The following is an 18,977-nucleotide window of genomic DNA, read 5'->3' on the forward strand; positions in this document are numbered from 1 at the left end:
AATGTTCTGGAAACCACTAGGGAAGCCATTACTGAGGTCTAATAAAAACAGACAAGCGTAACTTGTTCTATATTTTTGTTTCAATCACATACAGATGAGACCCCGCTTTCCACACCAACCGCAAGAGACAGCCTTGACAAACTTTCTCTAACTGGGCATGGACAACCACTACCTCCAGGTTTTCCGCCTCCTTTTCTGTTTCCTGATGGATTGTCTTCCATAGAGACCCTGCTGACTAACATACAGGTAGGCCTTTTTGTAACCTGGAAGAAAGGAACAGGGAAGACTCAAGCTGTGAATTTTTCCCAAATTCATACTATTCCAGCTTAAGCCACTCATGAGATTGCCTGAATCATGACATTGAACTTTTTCCAGCAGTTGAAGATTTTAAACTTGCTACACTACTCAAACTGGTTTAGAAATATGTATGCGCAGCCTTAATAAAAGCTTCAGTGAAAATGACCTGGGCATTTGAAAAATCATTCTGCCTCAATGCTCTCCTTATTGCCAACTGATGGGAGGAATCTAACTGTTTAAGTTTGTCTGATTTACTAAACGACGGCACACCAGTTCTAATAAATATTTGGTTATTTTTAAACTGTTGGCCTTCCAGTGAGGAAATGATATGTTTAGTCACTTAAAATATGTCTAATATAAAAGAATCCAAAAAATCCCTTCTTTCATAAATAAATTTGTTTCAGTTAATAGGGTTTCTTCAAAGAACAGACTTCAAAAAGCTATACAAAACTTTGCACGGATTTCCTATGTAGTCCCCAGGATGTATATTTTACGTACAGTACATTATGAATCAAAAATACTTACAGTTAACAATAACATAGAGCATGGAGCCAAAATAATAAGAGTGTTTGGGATACAAGAAAGCATAATTTTCTTGCCCACACATGAAGCGATCATGTGGACCCCAGATGGAGATTTTTGCCCTTTATTTCTCCATATTTGGAGTAGCTAATAGTAAGAATGTGCTTGAAGATACTGTGCTGTTACTTTTGTTGTGTTTTCTTTTTTAAATTTTTTATGCTAGTACTTGATTCTTAGTGATATTTTTCTGTACACATTTCCTACCATATTAAACTTTCTCCCAGTAGAAATGTAATTAATTTTATTTACCTCTCCAAGGACATAACAGAAGGCCTTTAATGTAACATATCTTCTCATCTATTAATGTGGCATTTTTAATACTAATGTAATTAGAGTCTCCAGAACTGTATTCAACTTTAGGTTTTATATCTCAGTAATTGAAATAAATCATCAATCTAGCCTAAACTTAATCAAGGCCAAATAATTGATTATATTTTTAAATAAACATAAGATTTTTTTTCTAAATTTGACCCATATTATTGTTTTTTTTAATGAGGTGGAGTTTTTAATGAATTTTTCTTTTGTTAAATTAAATGATTTCAGAAAATATCCCTCAACATTTCTGAGTTTACACTCTGAGGAATAATTAATTTTGTTATGTTTACAACTCCATATGAAGCAAAGAAAAAGCTAAGGGTTTACTTAAAATTCTCCATCCAGTTATATGTATCTTCATTAACTAAAATGTGTTTAAGGAGCAAAGTGGTCATTTAATTTCAGTTTCAGCAGAGAAAACATTTCTGGGTATCATCAGTATAAACCAGCTTGCTCATCTCAAGAATGGGTTCACACATGGGCTCTTGCATTGTGTGTGAATACCAAATCTCTAAGTCACATACTGCTGGCTTGGGAATATTTCTCCATCTATCCCACACCAGGTTTCCCAGACTAGAAATGTATCTGCATCACCTCAAACTATAATTATTTCTTCCAAAAAACAAGAATGAAGAGAAAACCCCATTTTTAAAATGTACAGATTTTAGACATATATGTTATTGAAGGTATCTCTAGATTTAATATACTCTCTTTCTGACCTTCCAGTCAACCTTGAGGACATATTTTAGCAAGAGTTGATGGTGGGACAATAGTCAAGGCAAGCTAAATTGTTTATCGTTAGTCCCCAGTCATGGGGATCTGGGTCTGTCAAAGTCAGAACACCTACAGTAAGAATATTTTGTTGAAAATAAATTATACTTGTCCACTTCAGTGCATTCACATATATGTACATAAGGTAAAATAAAAATTAAAAATATTACTGAGTTCCATGCATAGGAATACACACACATATGCAATATATACACACGCACACACATACATGTATAAACACATGTACACATGCATATACACACATATATACTGGATTTATGTTCAATAATGGTTTCACATCATTTTGCAAAAAGTTGCGAATGCTAGTTCCTTTATTGTTGCCACATTTATTGAGTTATAGTAATATCCTAGGAATGGTATAGAATGTTTAAGCAGTCATGACCCTGGCTTATTGGGCATACAGTATAAATGTGTTTGCTGTCCAAATTCTAATTTGGGTAATTACATTCTGCCTACCTCAATTTCCTCTGCAATTTCAATTATATATAATGGGGTTCTCTGCTTTCTATTTCAAAATGGTAACATGCTTTTTGTGTGGTAAGTTTAAAGCTCCATATTTCTTTTGGAGATATTTTATCAGGATGGCAATGGAAAAAATGGAGTTAAAAATGTTTACATGTTTCAAATCATACAATCCCATGTGTGAAATTAAAGTTTATTATGTATATTTACTATTTTAATTAAACTTAAGACATTGGGTTGTATTTAAATTTAATGTATAGAAGTCTATTTTTCTTACAATTAATGACCAAAAACCCTTCAAAATAATGTGTTTAAGATTTTGTTTTCTAATATTAAATAATTTCATATCATGATATTCTATATTTGATAAATCTCAATTTTCAGATTTGTAATGGTTAGTACAGATGTCCATTACATGACATATCCAAATTGAATTTTCATAAATTTTTTTTTTTGCTTTAAAAAAGGACCTGTAGAAAAATACTATACACTAGTATTTTTAAATGTACTCTATATACTAAATATGTGTATCTTCCATAAAGGATAGTAATTTCACTTGAGTGATACGGATTCATTCCAGATTTTGCTTTTATAAAAAATAATTATTTTATGTGGATTTTGTCTTTCTCTATGTGGCAATATTTTATTATGGCTTCCTTATTCAAACATGTCCATGGAGAACTCCCTATGAGAATTTAAGTGAGGAAATAGAATTTTAGTGTCAATTTACTGAATGTGACACCTTCGAACGTGGGCTACCCAATTAACACACTTAAAGGAGAATTTTACTCATTATTCTCAATCCAAGCTTTCATGCTGTAAAGCATAGCTACAACCTATTTGTACAGAGGATTGGGAACAAATAATTTACATTGTTTATCTTATTATAAAAATAACTTAAAATGACTTACAAATATTCAAATAAGAATAGGTAAATTAAAAACGAAGGTAAAATAAGGTAGAGAATGTGATATTTAGTTAGGGGTAAGAATAGCATTAAAGATAGATGCCATAAGGTGATATGTGATGGGAGTTTGGTTCACTATGATTTGCCTATATGGAGGAATTAATATAAACAAAGAAGAGCTAAAAGGGTTGTTAAAACCACAATAAATGGCAGTCCCAGATGGCATCACTATGGCCTAATAAATAAAATAATCCAACTATGGGACTTAAAAAGTATTCTCTAATTTGTGTTTGACAAAAGAAGAGGAAGAAGAATCTGACTTACTACTAAGGCCAAAACACTGATAATGTATCTTCTAGTCTTTACATTTCAATGCCACAGCCAATCCTATTATATTTTATACATTTTAAAAGTTAATAGTTTTTATTTGCATTTTTAATATGTCATTTTAATTATAACAGATAAAAATAATTAGGAGGAAACTTTCAAAAAGGTACACAAAATAGGACATTGGCTTCAAAACATGGGTAGACTGAGATCAGATATATTGGTGTTACATTATATCTTTTTATGTTTAATTATGTTTATAGAAGTTTTCTTTTTGTTCTCATTACCAATTCATGGAGAGAGCTCATTAAAACAAAACAAAACAAAACAAAACAAAAAAAAAACAGTGAAATATATCCAGTATTCTAAACACAGTTTACTGTGCTCAAGAGAATAGCATTATCTCTTAAAGGTCTGGACTATATACCGTACTTACTAATTTACATTGTGTACCACCACCACAATAATAATAATGATACTAGTAAAAACTAACAGTTACTGAACAATCTTAATGTGTCATTATATAGAAAAAAAATACTCCTGTGTTTGTCTTCTGCTCTCAATATCCTACTACAACATCACTTCACCTCCGACACTTGCTCACCAAAAGTCGGATAGTTTTTTCCACATCAAGCAATTCTGCAGCACTGGCTGGAGACCCTACAATTTAACTCAATTATCTACCTGGGATAGCATCACATCCCACAGGTTAAGAGTTCAGTTCCACAAGATTGCCCCCTCCCCAAATGCCAGATGAAAATTGCAAGCCCAGGTTATATCCAATGCTACTGACCAAGCAGCTACGATCAGAGGTTCCCATCACCCCCATCTTGGTTTCAATTAATTAGCTAGAGCAGTTCACAGATCTCAGGAAAACATCTTCCTTACTAGATTATCAGTTTGCTATCAAGGGACATAACTCAGGTACAGTCAGATGGAAGACCATAAGGCATGGTATGTGGGAAGGGGTGCCGAGCTCTCATGCCTTCTCTGAGCACACCACCTCCCCAGTACCTCCAGATGTTGACCAACCTAGAAGCTCTTTGAGCACTTTTTGAACTCTGTTGAGTTTTCATAGAGTTTCCATTATATTGGTGTGATTGATTAAATCACCCACATTCTCGATTAATTCAACTTATAGCCCTTCTGTCCTCCCACAGATCAGGGGGGTGTGGCTGAAAGTTCCATCCCTCTAATGACAGAGTTAGTTCCCCTGTCAACCAGCCTAAATCCTTAGGGCTTTCCAAAAGTCACCTGGTTAAAATGAACTCTGGTGTAGTTGAGAAGGGCTTATTGTGAATAACAAAACACACCCTTTTCACCTTTTTGCTCTTTTCACTTAGGAAATTCCACCCATTGTAGGACCTCTGTGCCAGGATTGAGATGAAGACCAAATATATCTTTCTTACTATAAATCACCATGTCCACAGTTCATCACTATGAGAACTCTATATGATATTACATTGAATCATCTTTATAATCCCACACAGTGGATCTCATTATTAGCTCCATGTTACAGATGAGTAAATGGAGGCAGACAAGTTTTTTGATCAAGGCCATATTATAGTGATGGGAGTCTGGATTTAAACATAGGTAGGATAATAACAGAGCCCATGTTGCCACATTGCCATACATGATCAAATAATCACAAGATGGGTTTTATACCTGGAAGTGCTTTTGAGGGAGTGTCTGTTATTGACTGACTTTGGAGAACAGTAACCATGTTAAACTAAGTATAGTTGTATCTCTTGTTATAAGAGCTTCTGTGAAAATGTATTGGTTGACACTGTTCTTTTATATATTTGTGTACAAAATTTCCTGGTTTCTAAGGACACTCCTCTTTCTCATCCTGGAAAGAAACACTAAAAGGAAAAAAAAAAAGGTTTAAATAAGCTTGAGAGTTCTGATCTAAGCATAGTCAATTTACCAGTTTGGGATTTTAGACAAATCATCTGTTTTATCTGGACCTTGTTTTGTTTTTTTGTTTTTTTTTTTTTCAACTTCAAAAAGCTTTAATTAGAATGGGCAATCACTAAAATCCCCTTCAACTAGGATGTTTACTCTCATTAGAGGCAATGCATTATTGAGCGGAATTTTGTCACATTAATTCCAGTTACACTCAAAGAACTTTGATTCTGATACCATCTGATTCTGAAACAATTTTTGTATAAAAAACAAATATGGTGAAGGAAGCTTTTCTCTAGGATCTAAATAGTAGATTAAGAAATGTTTCCTTCCTATCAGTATTACTGTAGGTTCTCTTATACAAGCAGATATTTGTACTTTTAGGTTATAAAAATAGTTGAAAAAATGCTAGATCAATTACAATGCCCTTCTGAAAAGAAATGTATAAGACTCATTCTCTGAAAAATGATTAAAATAATTGAATTCACAAGATCATTCTAGAAGACAAAATATGTATGTATATGACAACAGTCATGCCTCGTGAGAAAGAAATTTGAGGCCAAACAACCATTGTCTCTTATAATTGCTGTGCCATAGAGTAAACTTGAAATGCATTTCTTTAGAATTGTCATTGTCCAACATCATAACTGACCTCCTCCTGGAGAAAAATTCATGTTTTAAACCTTGTGTGTTTTGCTGTAATTCATCATCACAGAATTGTCATCACAGAATTTTGCTCAATACTACATGTCCACGTGAGACTCAGCATTTAGTGTGACCTTTGCATATGATCTACCTGGAAAATTTACAGAAGTTACACAAATCTGAAAGTACTATTATCACTGATGGTTAAAATGGTGTCCTAATGATTTGTAGATGTTGTGAACACTACTTGCTATTGCTTTCCCAGCCCCCTGCTGCACTGAAATTTAATCGGTTTTCTGTATTTTTTTGCAGCAAAGCTGTCACAAGCAATAACATATTTTTGCATATGTACCAGTTTGGCTCTAGCACAGATTTTTGTTCACACTGGACTCCTACTGATACGCACTGATTTAAAGTCTAAAAATGAAACTTAATTTTATATAGCTTGTAAGTAGTCCCTGGAGGGTATTGGATCTTAAAGCTAGTATTTTTCAGACATAATCAGCAGGAATAGGTAATGTATTACCATTAGGGACATTAGCGGCAACTGTAACAAAAGAAAACAGTAAACATAAATGCTCTTAGCAACTTCATACATTACAACAAATATTAATATAAAATTACACAAATTAGAGTTACAGTTTAAGATTATTCAACATGTTTATTCATAATGATTGTTTCATATTTAAAGAACACCAAAATATTGTGTTTTTTCAGCCAAGGACAATAATAGTTTAATAGTAATTTATTTTAAACAGCTACTGATAATACAACCAATCAACACATTAAGTGGTGCCAACATTGGCATCTTGCTAAATAATCTCTAGACATTGCACAGAGAGTACATCTTTCAAAGATAAGTCAACAAGAGCAATCAGAGCAGAAAATTAGAATTTGGTATCTTAGAATTAAAATACAGCTAAACTAAAGTTTTAATTGGGGTGATCTAAAAGGGCACTTGATGTAATGATCTCTTTCATTTGTTACTAATTGTTTGTTCCTGATGAAGAAGAAACATACACAGGAATGTTGCTGAATTGAGTTAAGATGGCAGTTTCCTTAGCAGCTATGTTTTATTGTTAAAAACAAAAGAGTAGGGAGGGGCAAACAGCCATGTAGAAACCCTCCAGCTTGTTTCATATCACAAGAATTATACCAGGAAATTCAGGATCAGGTATAACAGACATGAAATAATTTATATGTGCTTGAAATGAGAATGAAATGGCTTATGATAATGCTATGTTGGTGAGCTGATCTGAGGGTTGATGAGCTAATCTATTGGGCTAACAAGTCAAACCAGAGTTGAAATTCCAGATTCAGACTGCTTATGTTGTCTCTTGCAAGAGGGGTCATATCCTAGATCAGATGTACAAAATAGAACCAACTTCTATTTCATTTATAATTTCAGTTGAAAATTTTAGTCGCTGGTGTTCACAGACCAGGACAAAAATATCTTCTACTTCAAAAAGGCATTTTTTAATTGCCTAGGTGATAAGCATAGAAATTTTAGCTCTAATGTTTACTAATAATTTTCTAAAGGATATTGGGAGAGAACACATGCAGAATACTTTTTAATATGTTTTCATAATCTCATTTTCAAGAATCTCAGAATATGACTAAATTTTTAATTATCAAAGAGTAAATCAACTTATATATCTCTTATGTATATGCGTATATGTATATATGAGATTCCATTTTCAGTTGTATAGTTTACCATATACTCTTGAGTTATACTGTCAAATAGTCCCCTAAAAGTTATTCTCAATTTATTATAACCATTTTAAATGACTTTTTAAAAACAATGCACTATTAAACACTGGGTTTTGGATCCCTTGCGTGTATTTTATATGTCAAGAAAAATATACTAGTATTATAATTTCTATTCATCAAATTTTTGGAATCTCCTGTATAGTAGGCACTCTCTGGGCCCTAGGAACATAGTACTAAGTGAAAGAAAATGTCCCTGCTTCAGAGAGTTTACATTTTAGTGGAAGAGACACGGCATAAAGCAGTAAACGAATACATACATGACAATATTACATAATAATAAATGATATGAAGAGTTCTAAGGAGAGAATAACGAGATGGGTTGGAAGGCCAATCCAGATAGGGTGATGAGGAAAGGCCTTTCTTGACTGGCAACTACACAGGGGTGAGATGAAGTGAGGGCATAAGCCACGCAAAAAGTGGGAGGAAAAGCATTCAGGAAGAGAACAGAAAGAGCAAATCCCTGGTGCAGAAACCAAAGGTAAGCATTGTGTCCAGTATAATCTCAATAGGGAATGGTGGAGAAGGAGCTCCAAGAGATAGGTGGGCACTGCTAGGATCACTTGGGACTGCGTAAACCACGTTGGATCATCATTTCTCAGTTCTTATTTTTTAGCATGCTTATGTGCTGCCCGCATTTAGCTTTAGATCTGGATATTCTAATTAGAAGCAATTGAACCTGCATGGCAAAAACATTTGTCTTCCTAATACAATTTAATTAGTTTTAGAAGTTTTGTGCTTTAGTTACAGTACTTGTCCTAGAGAATGCAGAGTGAATGTACAAGAATGAAAGAATTTGATAAGCTGGTTCTTTTTTAAAGATGCTTTTAGTAACGAATGAAATGTGCTATGCACCAAAATATTTCAATTCTGAATGCCTTCTTTGTACAGGGGCTCTTGAAAGTTGCCATAGATAATGCCAGAGCTCAAGAAAAACAAGTCCAACTGGAAAAAACGGAGCTGAAGATGGATTTTTTAAGGGAAAGAGAATTAAGGGAAACACTTGAGAAGCAGTTGGCTATGGAACAAAAGAATAGAGGTATTTTTAAACTTCCAAATAAGTCTAATACTTTATATACAATATTTAACAGAACAAACTTATGTTTGGTGATTTACTGTGAGACGATATAGCTTTTTTGTTAATTTACTATCGCTGAAGTTCACAGCAGGATTTGAATCCTGGGCTCATTGTATTTTTTTTCTTCCCCAGAGTACACGGTTTCTCTTCTGTTCATACCTCAGGGAATTGAAATATATTTTATCATTAATCACATAATTTTTATTGCTCATAGAGCTTAACAAGTAAGATAAGAATGAGCTCTGATGACAGCCATGAAGAAAAATTTTGTATTTATTTACGATTGCCGTTTGAAAACTTAAGAGTTAAGTCACAAAGCTAAAATAGGAAATACTGACTATTCAAGCGAAGAAGATTTAGTAAGATATTTATCAACTGAAATTGAAGACTGATGAATATCTGAACAAATGACCAAAGTTGAGTGTTTGTATAATTTTCTCTCTGAATGGCTCGTTTTCATCCAACAAGGTCAAGTACACATTAATGTATAAACCAATATGAATTTTTATTGGGTAAAAATAATAATATTATCAATTTATGAATTCCTTCTTCTAACACACTTTACAGCACATGTACAGATAATTTTGAAGGTCATTCATATGTGGGTGTTTATATTATTTGTGAGATTAAGAATATTTTTTTATAACCAACTTTCCCTTTGCCTCAACTATAACATTATCTTAACTACGCCAGAGGGAGAGCAACTTTTCTCTCATTTAATAAGTATACAATATAAATATTCCATGTATTCTCCTTCTATATGTTTGACACCATTATTTGAAAATCATTGTTTCTGTTTTGTCTTTCAAACCAGCAGGACTTAGTAGGTTGTTTTCATTTGTTACTATGAAGCAATATCTAGTGGGTTCCTGGGATGAGGCTGATTTGGGAAGCCATCACTGCACGTGTACAGCACACTTCTAGATAATGTGGTTTCATATAGATTTAGGTACTAAAGTAATCAGGACATGATAAACATTGATAATGGGATGTGTTCTATGTGAATAATGAAGATTGGTCAAAGAGTTAATCTTCCATGAGATAACCATGTCTTGATTTTGTTCTCACCTGGAGAATTTTTTTTTCTTTTTTCTTCTTCTTCTTCTTTTTTTTTTTTTTTTTTGACAAGACTTAAAGGTAGATCCTTGAACTCCTAAAGTAATCTTTTGGTTACTTGAGAGAACTTCAGAATTTTATTGGTTCAAATCTGTTGGAGGCTTTATCTTGATTTTTTTCTTTAACCACTAGAGGGCAAAACATTTCACAGATCACCTCATGAACCTCCCATTTAATTAATTGTGAACAATAAATTAAAGGTAATATCTATCAATGTTTATCTATTGTAAATGTATCTGTTGAAGCAGTGTACTACGCTGAAGAGAGAACATGGCGATATCGTTTGGTTCAATCACAGAGGAGAAAACAGTAAGCAGTCAATGGCAAGGCACTGGGTATTGAGCTTTTAGTGCCATGGAAATATACAATCTAAATAAATAATTCAGAAATTACTGTTCAGAAATTCAGAAATTTCCCATCTTCGGAAAGGGATATAGTAGGCAAATGATTTTGTTAATATGGTTTTCACACAATTTTTTAAATTATTTTTTTAATGTTTATTTATTTTTGAGACAGAGACAGAGACAGAGTGCTAGCAGGGGAGTGTCAGACAGAGAGAGACACACACACACAGAATCCGAAGCAGGCTCCAAGCTGTCAGTACAGAGCCCGAAGTGGGGCTCGAACTCACAAACCATGAGGTCATGACGTGAGCCGAAGTCAGACACGACCGACTGTGCCACCCAGGCACCCCACTTTCACACTAAACACTGTATTAAATAATAATGTTATTCTTTAATCTGCAGTAAGAAATCAAAAAGCAAACTTGGAATGACTACTCCTTATGATTAATTCTACCAGAAGGATTTTCTCATACTGATTCTGTCATATTCACATCCACAATGTTTATCAACCAGCAAAAAATATATATATACATATATATGTATATATATTCTAAAGAAAAACATTTGCATGCCCCCATATGCTGACTGCCTACCTTATGTAAATTGTAAAAGCTGAAACAATTATCATACTGAAAGTATAGTTAACATACACTTTATGAACATCGTTTATCTGTTCCCATTTATTGATATTTAAATTGTCCAGTAGGAGAAGATGTATCATAATTAACTTTTTGTATCGTAATCTCCTTTTTTATATAAATACTACATTATTGTCAGCAGTAGCACATTATTATCATTATAGTGAGGTTTTATTCTCCACCAGATTTCGGCAGAATAAAATATAATTTGCTTAAAATATGGTATAGTGCATATAAATTTGCTTTAAAGAAATTATTGATATCTCTGAGCAAATTATAATAGCTTCATCTCCCCAAAAGACTGCTTATATGTTAATAATTAAGAGTATTTAGCTCACTATATGCAATAATATTTATTGCATCTTTTTAAATTTCAAGGAAAAATTCTTAACTGTTTTGCAAACAACTATAGGGGAAATGCTCCATTTGCTGTCCAAAAAATGGTCCTTCATAAAGGAGGCATGCTTATAAAGGTTGGCATTATTCTAACTACTCTGACTATTCTGATTCAAGGGCAGAGACTAATCCACAGAATTTAATCAGGCTTCCTTTATCAGTGTATATAAATAATTACTAACATTAATTTCTCCTTAAATCTGTCCCAACTGATGACAATAAAGGTATCTTCATAATATAATAGTACAAAGCTACATAAAAATTGGCCTCCTTGGATATTCACTGGGATTTAGTTTAGAACAAGGTGGAATTTTTTGAACTTTCTCTGCATAAGTAGACTCAGCCCAGCAGGGGGGAAAATATATATACACACACACATACACACACATACATACATAGATGAAAAACATAGATCATTTGTAACTTTGAACATTGCAAAAAAATTTTTTAAATATAATATACACTATTTTCTAGCCATAGTTCAAAAGAGGCTAAAGAAGGAGAAGAAGGCAAAGAGAAAATTACAGGAAGCACTTGAATTTGAGACCAAACGGCGTGAGCAAGCAGAACAAACACTAAAGCAGGCAGCTTCTACAGACAGTCTCAGGGTCTTAAATGGTAAGAGGGTGCATCTTTATGCATGGCTAACTAACTGTAATTTTTAGTGCTCAAAAGACAAGTTAAACCTGTGTTTGTGGTTTCATATTTTTCTATGTCTAGTGCTTCCGTAAACTGTGCTTGTAGCTGAGACCCTGGTGGGAAGTAGTCACATGTGTTGGAGAAATGCTTTATTTCATAGGTGCCTTCACTGTCTTGTTACTTAACTTCAGTATCTGGGACCTGACCTTGCTTTTCTGTTTAACCAAACCTGTCTCTACTGAAATAGGCTAAAATATTAATCTGAGCACTTCCCACTCCCTATCCCCTGTTATGAACAATTTTGCGGTACTTATTTATCTATTCAAATATTTCGATGATTCTTATGGTTATGGTCTTTGTTCAACCGTTACAAGATGACACAGATTTATGTAATTTTAATTCAGCACCAAAGTAACAGGTTGCTCTTTTTTTAAAGGACAATAGAATCAAATGAAATATGTGTCACTCTTACCTTTCTGTGCTTTTAGACTCTCTGACCCCAGAGATAGAGGCTGACCGCAGTGGCAGCAGAACAGATGCTGAGAGGACAATACAAGGTAGGAATTTGCAAAAGGCTATAAATCTAGATCTTGCTATATGAGTTTTTCCTCAGCTTTAGCCTGCTATTCAAGCATGTAGCCTACCATCTGGGCCACATCAAAACAAGTTCAAACAAGGTCAAGTTCATCTTGCTTGTTTATATGAGTGAATTCATTTTGTGCTGATAGATTTTCTTTAAATTAACAGGTCATTTCTGTTTATACAATGCAATTAAAAAGGAATAATTAATTTTAAACAATGTATGATTTAATCTTGGACATAGTAAATGTGTTTTATTGAATGCTTGAAGCCAATCTCATGCAGGAAAGGCTTATAAGTTCTATACTCTGTGAATAAAAGCATGGGTTAATCAAATAGGTAGTTCTTAAATTTGAAAATTTCTCCTTCTCTTTTTTGTGACAGATACGGCAAGGTACATGCAAAATAGACTGGTTGAATGTTAACAATAAATAAGATTGTTTAGTCCTCTGTGGATTTCCTGAATGTTCTGTATGCCATTATATACATTTTAATAACACAAATATGCTGAGCAAAATCATATATAGAATACTAAAGGGAGTTGTATTAAACACTCAGAAGAGCTAAATATGTATATTGCCGAGACCACACTATTAGGAAAGAACAAAATCTGAAGGTAACATTTATAGTCTAACATCTATTCTAGGCAATAAACTCAGTCTAACAACATGAATACTAAACAGTAAAAAGAATATTTGTTTTCTATTTTAAATGAAGATGGTTCTTCAAAGGGAAGCCTAAAATGATTAACTGCTATAATCCTCCCAATTGCTTTTATTTTGCATTTTAAACTCAATCATTTTGGGGATATTGTGTGACATTAATTGTGCTACTTAATCAGCTACGAATGTGCCATTTTCGGTTTAAAGTAAAGGAAATATACTTTTGTAAAGTATCAGATATGCAGTAAGTAAAAATCAGAAACTTGAAGAAGCATTCCTGAAGAATACTTTGGCCTATGTTTGTTTTACCAAAAACCATGATAATTATTATTTTAAATCCTGAGGATCGAACCATATGTTATTGCAAGACATCTCCTTGTATATATAAGATTAATGCAATTGTACATTTAAGAAAGTCTTATTTTTTAGAGCATTATGGATATCAGCAAAATTATGTGTGTGTATATGCATATAATCTTATTAAAATCATAAGATTTCTGTTGCAGCTCTCTTAAAAATTGCATACACATATTAACCAATGAGTAATATCAAAGCCAGTCCTCTTTATCAGGAATGATAACTTCAATAAGGTCAATGTAAATATCAGCCCTAATTTGTGTGTTCACAGACCACTCATGTCCTAACTTAGCTAATGGACAAAGTGGTCTGAGAAAGCACATGAGTCTCCAGGTAGATGTGATATATAAATTATCTGGTATCTAAAGAATCCTCAAAGTTGTCAAACTCAATCCAAGAAAAATGATAGAATATATTCCTGAACATTAATGGAAGATATGTTTTCAATGTTAAGAAGCAATTAGGCAGTGATTAAACATTTTGCGTGGTTGACATAATGTTTATTCCAGGAATTTTCTACAAGTAATATTTTGGTCATCAATTAGGCTATAATTCTATTAATTTGAATTTGTAAAATTCACATATATTCAAATATACACTTTAATATGGATAAAGTCTTGCTGTATAAGGTTGAAGTATTGACTACTTTCAATTTCTATTGTGATTTGCTTATTCTGAGTAAATTTTAAATTATAAATTGCCTTCTTTTTGCTATCCAGAATGCTCTCAGTTGAGTAACAAAGAAAACCTGCTCAAACAACTTTATAATTAAGGCAATAAAACACTTGAAGGACAATTATACATAGTAATATAAAGCCAAATATAAATGATTATGGAGTTATTTAATGCTTTGCTTTAGTTGTAATATAAAATCTTAATCATCTCATTCATTCATTCAGCTGGTCAATTAAAAATATGTGTTCCTGAATTCTAATGTGAATAATCAATAATACTCTACTTTTATCATACTTATCCTTAGATTTAATAGTTTTATTATACTGTTCAAAAGCACAATTCATTTTCAACAAAACACCTAATATTCATGGTTTTAATTAGATAATATGATTTTTTCTCAAATGTAATAAAAAATTATAGATGAATCTGTATTTTTATATTTTAATTGCTAAAAAGGTATTTCAACAGCAGTTGTACCACCCAAGATATTTAAAATACCAGGCAGAGCAAAGAGATCATCTTTTGCTACTCTAATCCCACTAAATAAGCTCATTTAGCCCTTTGAAGCTTTTTTAAAAAACAAAAACAAACAAAAAAAACACCTTAGACTAGATTAATATGGTAGGAACACAGAACAAAATGAACTGTGAACCGAAGAAATCAAATATAAAAAAACATTGAGTTAAATTCTGAGTCTAAGCACGACAGGAAATGCAAAGAAAGAATTGGAATCCATTGCTAGTTTGTGAAATGGTCTGTGTCATGCATTTGGGGGGCCCGTGAGCACTTGCTGCTTCACAATATAAGAATGACACGAACTTAGTCTCTTTCTCCATTTGCCTTTCTCTTTCTTGGTGTCCCCAAGCCCAGGTGTTATAATACTCTTTGTATTCTTTCTTGCTCCTGGTTCAACCATAAGTGAAATTATTCTCTGTTCCAAAATAAACTCAACTTAATTAGGAAAGACAAAGGAAACCCACATTTCTCTATGCTTCTCATGTATTTATTTTTAACATTCTGGCAATAAAGATATGCCATGCTTGGCCCAAGAGTTAGTCACCTAGCAGTTGGGCACTTAAATACCGCTCAAGTGCCAGGTAATTACCTCCAAATAAGCACCTCGGATTAGACTAAATATTGCCTCATTGGCATTTAGTACCACCATTTCTGTAAAACTATAAACGAGAGGGGAGGAGGAAACCAGAAAGATGTTTGGAAGATATTCCTGAGCAAAGAGACCCTAAGTAATTTACTTACTTGTGATATGTAAAGTAAATCATCTCATGCTACACAGGGATAAATTCTTCATTGCTGGTGTTTCTCGTAAGCAACTCAAAATTCATGAGTTTAGTGGAGATATTAGGGATAGAGAATGAACATCAAAAAATTTAAAAAAACAACTTGTTTCAGGAGCTGAATTATATGGTGATTAACTCTCATGCCTTGAGTCTTACAGATTTATATGTCATGATTTGTGTTGGAAAATTTTATCTTACTTTAAAGCTTTTTGTAAGATCTTTTGAATATACAGAGTAGACAAAGTTCATATAAATACTTACGGAACACTTTTTTGGACTAGTTAATAAATATCCACCAAAACCCTTTCTGCCCCCACCCATCCCCACACTGTGTGCAGCCAAATCTATAATATGATGGCTTTCTCCAGCTAAATTCTTTTTAATCTCTCTTTATAGGCAATGGCACCCACTTAAATGGTTTAACATATGTGTTTTGACAATTGATAAAATATATCTCTCCAGCCCATTCAGACACCTCTTAAGTGCTCCAGGTAATATCCAACTTTTATTTGCCCCAAGTTCTGACAGAGGCCTCAAGGTCCAGTACCCAAAACCTGAAGGATTGTGACCCCTTGCCAACCTGTCTCCATCCAGTGTTCCTTCCCTAGGGAACCCAAGCCCTCGCCTGTCTGATGCAGAATCCTCCTTAGTTTATAGTAAGGGAAGAGCAGAGCACACATTTCCCTCCCTCACCCACCAAACTGGATACAACTCTTTCCCCTCGTCCTCGAATCCTCCCATGTTCTTTCGATTTCCTGAAAGTCCCGAATCTTTCTTCACCTATCAGGGACATGTTTCCTTCCTCTTTGCGTTTACTTACCTATCCTTGAAGTCTCATTATAGAAGTGGCAGCTTCCAGGAATCCTGCCCAGACTCCACCACCGCCCCTGCAGCACCTCCCTGGCCCCGGCGTCTAGTTTCTCTTCTTTGAGATTCTTATCCTACTTTTCTCTTCTCCACAATAACCTGCTGTGCATTTGTAGTTCCTCCTTCAAGGTCTTCTTCCTCTCTGGAAGGTAGCTGAACAGAATGTGAACAATGCCTATTTTGGTGACTAATGTGCCCCTAGTGCCTGTATGCTTGACATATATATCTGAGTATATCAGATGTTTGTGCCATGTTCACAGTGTTGAATGTTTGCTATATCGTGAAGGAATGTATCAACCACTGATGACTTAGGACCTGTTTGATTTTGTAGATGGGTCCTTATTATTCTGACATGTCTATAATATGTCTATTATGTCTGACATTTTTCAGACATTGGTTGGAGAGACTGATGCGAGGAAATGAAGGATAGTATAATTCAAACTAGGAAAGTCAGAATTACAGATTCTGGCAGAATTAATTTTCATACCTGATAGCTGAGTTAACAAGATGTGTTTATGCTTCTTGTATGTATGTATGTATGTATGTATGTATGTTTGTGCTTCTTGTATGTGTAATGTTATTTCTTATTTGCACACTTGACTGAAGATTTGGATTCTGTGAAGATTCACTTACACTCATTTTTTTTTTCATTTTAAATTTATATTTAATTTAACATGCTATAGTCACATTTTTAAAATAATACTTTTATCTTTTGTTTACTATACATTAACCTTATGCTTCTTATAATTTTACATGATTAAATCTTCTCCATAAATTATTTAGGTTATCAATATATAGACACAAACTATAACATTCTAGAATCACGGATTAGTGCTGTTTTACCTGGGTATTTTATACATTCCCAGAGTCTGAAAGGTTCACTTTCCAAATAGCTTTGGCTTCTTTTATTTAAGAAAACCTGTCTTTGTAAACCAAAAATGAATTGGTAAAATCAATGGAAATGTGGACCGTCGTTCCTCTGATGTCTTAGAATATCTTCAATTCATGCTTGCAAAATCTTGACTTCACCTGAAAGTACATCTCTTTTATTTACATCCAATGGCCATAATCAGAACTGTTTGGCTTTTTATTCTTTTTTTTTTTTTTGACTGATCTCAGATCATAGCAAACCAAATATTCTTCCAATAAAAGGACATAAAAGACCGGCCTTCATATTAACAATCTTTTTTTTTTCCAATTAAAAAAAATCTCCTTTCTGCTTCCTAGATATTTGAAGATAATTTAAAAATTATTTATTTATTCAACAAATATTTATGGAATAAGGCTGATATGCCAAGCACATTTACATGAGCTTATTGCCTTAGCTCTAGCAACGGACTTAAAAGATCAATTAAATCTCTTCATTTTGCAGACAAGGAGAGTGAGACTTAGGGAGAGCACATACTTGTTACAGGTTATAACATGAGTTAATCAGAGTTGGGAATATAACTCAGTACAGTTGCTTTTCACATCCTGATTGTTTTAGGTTAGGATTGCTAAAATGTGCTTTTGTTGCTCTTTTAAAATATGTGATGATTATTATTATTTGTTTAGCAACTTACAGTTACAAAGCATCATAATGCATATCTTTCTTATGAGTGGAAATTGTATCTTTTATCAAAATTTTTTTAATTGAATCAAATGTTTTAACACTCAATGAATTTCCTAGTAATGCATGTTCTTTCATTTAGACTTAGGGATATTATATAGTAAATGGAAGTATTTGCTTATTAAAATCATGACGTGGATGGAAACTGATATTTATTGAGTCTTTCTATATATTCTAATTTAAAGATGAGATAAGTGGGGTGCCTCGGAGGCTCAGTCAGTAAGTGTCCCAGTCTTGATTTTGGCTCCAGTCATGATCTCAGGATTCCTGAGATAGACCCCCATGTGGAGCTCTGTCCCTCTCTCTCTGCCCCTCCCTCACTCACACTGTCCCCCTCTCTCAAAATAAATAAGTAAACATTAGAGGTGAGATAACTAAAGTTCATAGTGGCTAATTAACATTCTCACATTTGCACTATGAATTAGTGAGGTCACAGACATGTGAATCCATGTTTATGACCCCAAAGTCCTTGTTCTATCCTCCATGTCTTGCTGTCTGAACTCACTTCTCTCTCTTCCAGGATAATACTTGCAGTCCTGTGACCCAATTTGAATAGTTAGCACATTGTCTGCTAATGGCTTAAGAAGTTCAAAATAGTCTACTGACAGCTACTAGAGAATGATACAAGATTAGGAAAAAAAAAGTTTATTTTCCAGCTTTTTAAGTTTTAATCCATCATTATGCCTATACCATGTTTATAGACACTTCCAGACACCCTGG

At 33.5% G+C, this 18,977-nt stretch overlaps 1 protein-coding gene across 2 annotated transcripts in view; it reads left to right on the forward strand.

The window, feature by feature from the left end:
- DACH1 (dachshund family transcription factor 1) overlaps positions 1-18,977 on the forward strand; it is a 431,763-nt gene that overhangs the window by 383,121 nt on the left and 29,665 nt on the right. For both annotated transcript variants that reach the window (XM_053898825.1, XM_053898831.1), the window contains 4 exons: positions 95-246; positions 8,891-9,038; positions 12,046-12,189; positions 12,699-12,767. In XM_053898825.1, coding sequence (XP_053754800.1) covers positions 95-246; positions 8,891-9,038; positions 12,046-12,189; positions 12,699-12,767 — 513 coding nt within the window. The remainder of the gene's footprint in view (positions 1-94; positions 247-8,890; positions 9,039-12,045; positions 12,190-12,698; positions 12,768-18,977) is intronic.

This window comes from Panthera pardus, unplaced genomic scaffold, assembly GCF_024362965.1.
Source record: "Panthera pardus isolate Hobbes unplaced genomic scaffold, ASM2436296v1 HiC_scaffold_1, whole genome shotgun sequence".
NCBI lineage: Eukaryota > Metazoa > Chordata > Mammalia > Carnivora > Felidae > Panthera > Panthera pardus.